This window comes from Hypomesus transpacificus, chromosome 23 (assembly GCF_021917145.1).
Source record: "Hypomesus transpacificus isolate Combined female chromosome 23, fHypTra1, whole genome shotgun sequence".
Taxonomy (NCBI): domain Eukaryota; kingdom Metazoa; phylum Chordata; class Actinopteri; order Osmeriformes; family Osmeridae; genus Hypomesus; species Hypomesus transpacificus.
In genome coordinates, this window is record NC_061082.1 from 4,021,565 (window position 1) to 4,030,845 (window position 9,281).

At 53.8% G+C, this 9,281-nt stretch overlaps 1 protein-coding gene across 1 annotated transcript; it reads right to left on the reverse strand.

The window, feature by feature from the left end:
• Positions 1–811: 811 nt before the first annotated feature.
• Positions 812–9,251, reverse strand: LOC124485636 (DDB1- and CUL4-associated factor 6-like). Its single transcript, XM_047047353.1, has 12 exons — positions 9,219–9,251; positions 8,583–8,934; positions 6,714–6,773; positions 5,346–5,526; positions 4,801–4,910; positions 4,221–4,590; positions 3,900–3,941; positions 3,057–3,195; positions 2,807–2,963; positions 2,126–2,214; positions 1,661–1,766; positions 812–1,327 (listed from the first exon to the last, which is right to left on the reverse strand). Exons 1-12 carry the CDS (start codon positions 9,249–9,251, stop codon positions 1,269–1,271), a joined length of 1,698 nt encoding a protein of 565 aa, XP_046903309.1. The 3' UTR covers positions 812–1,268.
• Positions 9,252–9,281: the final 30 nt, after the last annotated feature.

Sequence of the window (9,281 nt, forward strand, 5' to 3'; positions counted from 1 at the left end):
CTTCCCTCCCCCACCCCCCGCTTCTCTCCCCCACCCCCCCCTTCTCCCCCTCCCACACACCCCCTATTGACTGTCAAGTAAACAACCACGTGTGGTTCCTAATCACTTTATTAGTGCCCCAGTTCACAAACTGAAAGAATCACTGTGTTCGCTACAGTAATTGTGTGTATCACTGTTATACCTCAGTTGAGTGGTATATATTTGTAATAATGTGTGTGTCACTGTTAGCATAAGGTACTGCATTGTGAGAGCAAATGATACACCAGAATAAGGTATTATACACATTAGATTTTTTTTTACTGTTAATTATATTTCTACTGCTCTGTATTAAAGTTTTTTTTGTTACATAAGTTACAGATTAATACGATGTTTTTTATTTTTGCATGGGGGGGGGGGTAAAGCACTTTCCTACAAAATAGTGTGAATGAAAGAGCCAATGGTGTGATCTGAGGTCATACTTAAGAGTGCTTGGACCAACAGCTAGCAAAACAAAGGCCACCTGCTTAGTGGATAGTGTGGCAGACATTCAGGAACTGCGACATTCAGTGAGTATGTGTAGTTTACCTTCTCTGAAGCTTTGAGATATGGATAGCATTGTATTTCAGCCACTGCACAGCAGTCTGGATTTGCAGACATTCAGACTCAGCAGTTGTAGAGAAGCACCATGGTAAGTCCATTTGGTTGAGATACGTTTTTGTCTATCGAGTACACAACCTGATATGCATCCGACAAGATAACTGGTAGATAACTCAAGCATTTGAGGGACACAAATTATATTCAGACCCACTAAAATCAGACATACAAAAATATATTTTCAACAACAAAATGGTTTACTTAAAGCATAATTCCTGTTTACACATGCATAACTGCAAGTACAGTATATAAACAGTTGAGTTCTTTGCCTTGCTCTACAAATACAAAATCTCACACCAACACTGATCAAAGACCATTTGCTCCTGATCAAAATAATATTGCACTTAAGACATCCTCACACATCAGTCATCTATATATATTACTCAAACTCTCTTAATATAATAGTCTTGCTCAACGCTTGCATTCGCACACTTTCCTCAGATGTCGTTTTCTCATACAGAAACCTCAGTAAGAAAGTCATCTTAAAAAAGAAGGGGGCTAGAAATGGAACTAGTGCTCAGGTAAGGAAATATTCGACATTATACTTGTACAAATCTCAATTTTTCAAGTGCTTTTTGGAGCAAAAGAAAAGGTGTTTGTCGCTTTTTATCTCCCTCAAACAAAATGGCTGCCGGCTACTGCTCATCCTCGTTCTCTTGTCCGGAACCTTCAGAGCGGTCACCTTCCAAGCGGTCTGATGGAGGAGAGAGAAACTAAATGAACAAAACTCTTGCATCCCCACTCTGTCCCAGTAAAATAATCATATGAACGAGAGAGGGCCAGACAGGGTCTGTTAGAGACCAGTAGGATCCTAATGCCTGAGTCCAGCTGTCTGCTGGGCAGGGCTAGGAGCAGGGCTAGGAGCAGGACTGGTTGGCGGTAACTGAGCTGATCTAGTAAGCCTGGAGAAGCTAAGAAGCTTACTGAACACAGAACAACACAGCTCCCACGCCGCAGGACTCACTCTCCTATGAGTCTGCCCCTGAAGTTTCTAAACCACCCTATGTGTGAGTGTGTGTGTGGTCACCTGTTCTAATGTGATTGAGTGAGGCCAACATCCTGAGCATGAAGGAAGCGGGGACGGTGATGGTGTTCCTGGTCTCTTCCAGCATCAACTCATTACGAGTGATCACCTGAACACATACAGAGAGAGAGCAGGAGAGAGAGAGAGAGAGAGAGAGAGAGAGAGAGAGAAAGAGAGAGAGAGAGAGAGCGAGCGAGAAACAGACAGGCACAGAGAGAGAAATAAACAGTTGGACCAAGCCAGCAATCCTCTCGGTTGACAATAAAAAACGGACCTTGAGTCCGATTTGCCCACTTGAACTTTCCAAAACATGTTTGAATACTACCTCCTCTCTTAGAAAGCATAAACACAAACACAATTTCACCCCCTTAAAAATGCAGGGCTGAGATTAGCTCAAGGAAAGCAGGAAGGAATGAGTATCCCATTCTAGATAGCCCTCCCAAGAGACAGCCCCCCGCCCAGCCCTACCTCGTCTGCCAGGACTCTGTTGAAGGAGGGGCTCGCCTCCAGAGGAGACCAGATCTTGATGTCGTAGTCGATGCCGGAAGATGCGAGAACTGAAAGCCAGACACACAGTCAGCGGAACATGTTTAGAACACAACCGTCCTCCTCCCAGTACAGAGAGATGCTTTGTCAAGCGGGCAAGCAGTGGATGACAGGGGAGGGGGCATTGGGTCATGGTGCCTACACACACACACACACACACATTTCAAAACAGAGTGTAATTTGCGTAATCCCGTGTCGCCCAAATGGAGAAACAGAGAGACAGGCAGAGAGACCGACATGCCGACAGAGACAGACATGCAGATAGAGAGAGACAGGCAGAAAGACAGGCAGAGAGACAGACAGAGAGACAGACAGACAGACAGGCAGAGAGACAGACAGAGAGACAGACAGAGAGGCAGAAAGACAGGCAGAGAGACAGACAGAGAGACAGACAGAGAGACAGACAGAGAGACAGGCAGAGAGACTGACATGCCGACAGAGACAGACATGCAGATAGAGAGAGACAGGCAGAAAGACAGGCAGAGAGACAGACAGAGAGACAGACAGACAGGCAGAGAGACAGACAGAGAGACAGACAGACAGGCAGAAAGACAGGCAGAGAGACAGACAGAGAGACAGACAGAGAGACAGGCAGGTACTGACTGGGGTCGTAGGGGTGAGGCTGCAGACAGTTGACCACATGGTTGTCGGCCTCCAGCAGCATCAGATGCTCGCCCGTGTGCCGGTCCCAGATGAAGATGTGGCCGCAGTCCGAGCCGCTCATCACAAAGTTGTTCCCCCAGAAACACGACTCCTTTATCTACAACAACAAACAGGATGTAGACACAGAGGAAGAACCACCGTTTGTGTTGTTTACTAGTGAACACACAGGCTTTCGGGGGTTTCTACCTACCATGGTTCTGGAGTTCCGGTGTCCCTTGTAGACCATCTTGACTGAAGGTCTCCTGATGTTCTGTGTCTCGCTCTCCTCCATCTCCCTCCTCTCCTTCCTCCGACGGAACAGCTCCTGTATACGGGCCGCCGCTGAACGCCTGTCACACACACACACACACACAGTCAGTCAGTCCCTTTCCCCATGTCCGTCTTGAGAGCCATGCTGAAGCAGAATCCAGTTGAGCTACAAAACAACCAACATCACTACAGCTTCAGGCTGGGCAGCCACACTTTAACACCCTGAATCCCGTCAGGGTACACTGACCGGAGCGTCAGCAGGAATCTGGCCTGATGACCCAGATTACTGTGAGGCCGGATCCAAGATCGCTATGAGTTCAATCCATCCTTCAGCAATGACATGTGGTCAGGAACAGTCGCATGCCTAGGGTCAACCCTTTGCCTTCCCTTCTGGCCATGCGGTCATCCTGACTCTCTAGCTCCCCCTGGTGTTCAACAGGTGCTACAGCCAGGCTACAGCGCAGCAGCAGTGGCGTGGAACTGCATGGTGATGTGTCTGTGCTGCGACCGCCAGTCCGCAGGGGGTGATAGTACACACATGCACCGCATGCTCACTGTACGGTTATTAGTCTTCTGGCGCAGTTAAAACACACACAAGCCTGCACCCTCTCTCTCTCACGCACACACACACTCACACTCACACATTCTCACACACACGTCAGGTAGGACCTTAGAGGTGAAAGCCCATGGACATAAAGACTGGTTGGTAGACGGTCTGTGTGACACATACACAGACTCCTAGCAGGTTAGAGGTTTCTAGAGGAGAGCAGCACACAATCGTTACCTGATCATCCTATCTCCTACCGCCGATCCTCTGAAATTAGATCTATGTGTATAGTACAAGAATCAACAGCCAACACAAGTACAGAACAAGAGACCCTCTACCCTTAAAGCCCACTGCACGAGAGAACATCTAGAAACTTCCACAGTCAACAACCTGTGTGTGTGTGTTTGGTGTGTATGTGCGTGCGTGTGTGTGTGTGTAAAAGACAGTGAGTGTACGTGTGTTTACATATGTGTGAGGGTATGTAAAATATAAGTAGGTTAGGTGTGTGTGTGTGTGTGAGGATGCGTGTGTGGAGTGTATTACACGCGTGCTTCCTACCTCTGTCCCTGTCCTCCTCTGTATCTAGCCGAGGGGATCAGGATGGGATCGTCGTCGCTGTCGTCTGAGTCCTGGTTGCTCCGCGAGGGCTGAGCCAGCCCCTCCTGCCCCCCCGGGCCCCCCTCTCCTGGGGGCTCCTCCCTCCTGCACCCCCCGGAGGTGTCCTCCGCATCCTCAGGCTCCAGCAGGGAGGGCTCGGCGCCGGCCCCCTCGGAGGAGCCTCCGGCCGGGGCGGGGGCGGCCGGGCAGGCCTGGGGGACGGAACTGGAGGAGGAGGCCTTCTCGGGGCTGCGCTGCCCGACTTCAGCTGCCGGGGCTGGGGGAGGGGCCGGCCTGCTCTGGCCTGGGGTGTCTGACACAGCAGGAGGCGCTAGGAGATAGAAAGGGAGTCAAAGGAGGGAGGGAAAGAGAACAGAGACAGAGACAGGTGGCTATTCCTGGATAGGCGTTTTACAGGAATAGTGCAAGTTGGCTTGTCCTGAAAGTAATTTGTTTCTGGTGTGCCACAGTTGTCACAGTTCTGCAACTCTCCCACGGTCTGCAGGTTGCAGTAGGACGTCCACACCCCAGCCAAGCTCACCTGTCTCAGACGCTGAGCTCCGCGGAGCGAGCCCCTCCCTGGTCTGGACGGCAGCAGGGTCGGACGCCTTGGGCCCCCCACTGCCCCTGGAGCTGGAAGCTCTGCTGCTCCTGAAGGGGGAGGGAGAAGAGAGGAGGGGGGAGGAGGAGAGGAAGAGAGGAGGGAGAGGAAGAGAGGAGGAGGGGGAGGAGGAAGAGAGGAGGGGGAGGAAGAGAGGAGGGGGAGGAAGAGAGGAGGAGGGGGAGGAGGAAGAGAGGAGGGGTGACATTTAGTCTGGAATCCAGCTTTTAAAATGAGTCTGGAAGCTTGAGTGACCCCGCTTCTAAGGGCCTCGAAATTCTGACCTAAATCTACCATCGGTGCTGCCCACCAAATCAACCCTACAAGAGGAAAGAGTATCTGACTCCCTGCCAGTTGACATTCCAGGATCCACATCAAACCCTGCGCACCAAAGTGGATGGGGGCTCATTAGAGCCCAGAACAGGACCACCCAGGGCCATGGGGTCCAGACAGCAGTGCTGTCTGCAGGGGAGCACGCAGCTCACCACTCGTCTGTGAAGTCTAGTTTGATGGTGCTGGTGGTGGTTCCCTCCGTGCTGTAATGGAGGCTCAGGACGGGCTCTGCCGTGCTGGCCCGCCCGCTGCCGGAGCCGCCGGCCGCTCCAGGACCGAGTCCTAAGTCAGCAGAACTCACAGCACTACTGAGGCAGCCCCGCTCAGCTCCTCCTGGGAGAGAGGAGAGAGAGATGGTGTGGAGGAGGAGAAGGAAAAGAGGGAGGGAACAAGTGTGGGGGAGAAAGGAAGAGAGAGAGAGACACAGAGAGAGACACAGAGAGAGAAAGACAGAGAGAGAGAGAGAGACAGAGAGAGACAGAGAGAGAGGATGAAGGTAGAGACAGGAGGCAGAGAAAGAGAGGAGTACGGAGGAAAGGACGAGAGAGAGACAGAGAAAAAGACAGCGAGTCAATGACTTGATTCCTCACAGCAAATCGCCAGGCGGAACACACGGTGACACAGTCAGGCAGGCAGGCAGCCACTGCGACACACATCACAGCAGACAGGTGGCAAGCACAGGAGGCAGCCTGGCTAAGGGCCTTCACAGGCCCAGAGACATCACAGCTACCGGTCATGAACGAGCTGGAAAGCCCATGACTCAATCTGGATACACACACACACAAACAATGAGAATATTCCTCTGAGAATATTGTCGTTTTGGCTCGGCGTTGATGAGTAAGAGTCGATGTGGGCGTGGTCAGACTAAGGGTGAGCCTGCCTGAAGGGAAGAGCAGGGGAGGACACATGAAGACGGGAGCAAAAACAAAAAAGGGGAAAAAAGACAGAAAGCCCGGCGGAGCCTCACGAAAACGAGAGACTTCCACCGGCATGTACAGTAGGGTGTGCTTCATTTCTATGACGTGGCGTGGCCCAGGGGTGGTGGATGCTGGGGGCTCCCCAGAAGTCCAGTGTGTGGGCAGGAGCAGATGGACCCCCAACATGCTCCGTGTATCTGTGGTGACGCGGGGAGGGCTGACCGTGAGGAAGGGTCACAAGCTGCTCAGAGGCTTGGGGAGGCCTCCTGAGATGGCTCATCATGCAAACAACACAAACGCCACACCAGAGAGACAGAGAGAGAGAGAGAGAGAGAGAGAGAGAGAGAGAGAGAGAGGGGGGGGGGGGGGGGGGGGGGGGGGAGAGAGAGAGATGGGCAGAGAGCGGGAGGGAGAACAAAGAAAAAGTGAAGAAGAGGGGATACGATGCAGGAGAGGGGGAAGAGAATTAGAGGGTGGAGAAGACTGGGAGGGCAGGAGGGTGAAGCGAGCTAGTTAAGACTCTACTCAGAGGGGAGGGAGGGAGGGGGGCAGGGAGGGAGGGAGGGGGGCAGGGAGGGAGGGGGGCAGGGAGAGGAGACGCACCCTGCTGCTCATCCAGAGTCATGGATCCCAGCTGTTTGTTTACCACAGACGAGGGGGAATCTGGAACACAAACAAGACACTCAGCAGCCAGGTTGGGCCAAGGGTCACAATAGGGGTCAAAGGTCACACCAGGGGTCACACCAGGGGTCACACTCAGGTTATAGGTCACACTGAGGTCTTCAGGGTTGGCAACTTTGACCAACCTGGCTGGTATGAGGTCACACTTTCACACGCACAAACATTTATGCTCGGATGCGACTCAAGTCTAAAGCACACCAGCTCAGCTGGGTCAGCTGGGGGGACGATAAGAGTGAGTCTCTCACTCCGGATGTGTGACAGCTGACAGCCCTGGGGTGCGACAGAGCCAGACAGGACACGGACGCGGTGAATCCCCGGCTCTGATTGGTGCAATGCTGTGAGACCTGGTAAGGCCTTGTTGTGTGGGCCTCATCCACCCAGTCACCTAGAAGCACACCACCTCACAGCACCCCCTCACAGCCCCCCCTCACAGCCCCCCCTCACAGCCCCCCCTCACAGCCCCCCCTCTCAGCCCCCCAGCACAGCCCCCCCAGCACAGCCCCCCCCTCACAGCCCCCCCTCACAGCCCCCCAGCACAGACGCAGCAGCGCTCTGCCACCTGGCAGGGTCATGCCACACCACACCACACGGGGGTGCCAGAGGGAAACCCAAGCAGCAGGTGTTGTGGAGGGGGGAGGGGTCGGGGGGGGGGGTATGGCTCAGTGACGTTTAGACACAGAGGGACGTATTACTGGATTATACATTGATTGAAGATGGAGGAGCGGGGTAGTAGATAAATGGAAGTACAGTTGGACGTAAGGGGGGGGGGACAGGAAGGAGAGGGGGCACAGAAAGTCATCAAGGGCACATGGGGGGTGACTGACCGAGGACCAGCCCGGGCCCGTGTCAGTCGGGGTTAGAGTTACTGGTGACGCCAGGTTATCAGGGCTGGGGTGGGTGGAGATAGGGACGGGCGGGACAGGGTTGTGGGGGAGGGGGGCAGGAAGGAGAGGGGGGGCAGGAAGGAGGGGGGGGGGCAGGAAGGAGGGGGTGGCAGGCAGGGGGGGAAGGAGGAGGGGGGGGGGGGGGGCAGGAATGAGGGGGGAGGGAGCAGTAACCTGTAGGGGATGACTTCCTGGCGTCGTCAGCATTGGGTGGTGCCCCCTCTGACTGGTGGGGGACTGAGGAGGAGGAGATGGAAGAGGAGGATGTGGAGGAAGATGAGGTGGAAGAGGAGGAGGAGATGGAAGAGGAGGATGTGGAGGAAGACGAGGTGGAAGAGGAGGAGGAGATGGAAGAGGAGGATGTGGAGGAAGACGAGGTGGAAGAGGAGGATGAAGAGGCCTGTCCTGTCCCTGGAGGGTCAGCCAGCAGCAGTAATCTCTGCAGACGTCTACACACTAAACTGACAGGCAGACGATGGGGGCCATACTCTGACAGACACACAGAGAGGAGGAGGAGGGGGGGAGATGGACGGATTGAAGGAAAGAGGAAGACAGGGAGATGGATGGCCAGATGAGAAAGAGGATGTGAGGGGTAAAAGAAGGGAGGAAGAGGACGAGAGGAAGAGGTAAATAAAGAGGTCAAAAGGAGAATGAAGTAGCTCAAATACTAAAAGGAGAAGACGGTGACATTGCTGCTTGAGTGGTGAGCCTCCCACACACACACACACACACACACACACACACACACACACACACACACACACACACACACACACACACACACACACACACACACTACACACTACGCCAAGAGGGAGGTACTGGATTGTCAGTTTGTGTGTGTGTGTGTGCACTTCCACAGAGCCTGTGCGGCCGTGTCTGTGTTCAACCTGTGTGTGTGTCCTACCTGTGTGTGTGTCCAGGCTGGCCGAGGGGGTGGCTGTTGAGGCTCTCTCCCCCTGACTCCTCTGCTCTGAGACTAGGCTGGAGGCCAGGCTGGAGGCCAGGGTGGAGGAGGAGGAGGACAGGGCGGAGGAGGAGAGGGCGGCCAAGCCCGGCATGGATGAGGAGGTCGACGGGGGCGGGACCGTACCCGTCGACGACAAGCCTGACGAGGATGAGGTGGATTTGGGGAGAGGGGCTGACGCCGAGGGGGGTTTCCGTCTCCATGGGTCTGTCGGGGGCCCTGGGTTCCTGGGGGGGGGCGGCAGGGGGGGGCTCTGGGGCTGCGGGGGCTCCCTCTGGACGGAGGGATGTGCCTAGAGGAAACCCACAGACTGTTATAGGGCCCGTATCAATGAAAAATGTACCGCCACAAATGTAAAAACTTTTTTTTTTACTGTTTAACATTCTGATAAAAAAAATGCATCCCAAAAAATTCAGATTGCAACATCCGCGGTACCAAGGTATTGTTTGCCTCAGACCGGATCTCTCCTCAGACCCCAGGCTGTGATTGGATGACTGATCTGCATGTATGCATGTATGACTGCCTGCAGCTACAGCTGGATGAGAGGGCACTGAGGAGAGAGGTCTGCAGTTGGACCCTTCTCAGAGAAGTGAGAAGGTTGAATTGCATTCAGGCTCGATTGCCTTACCTATCCTTGGT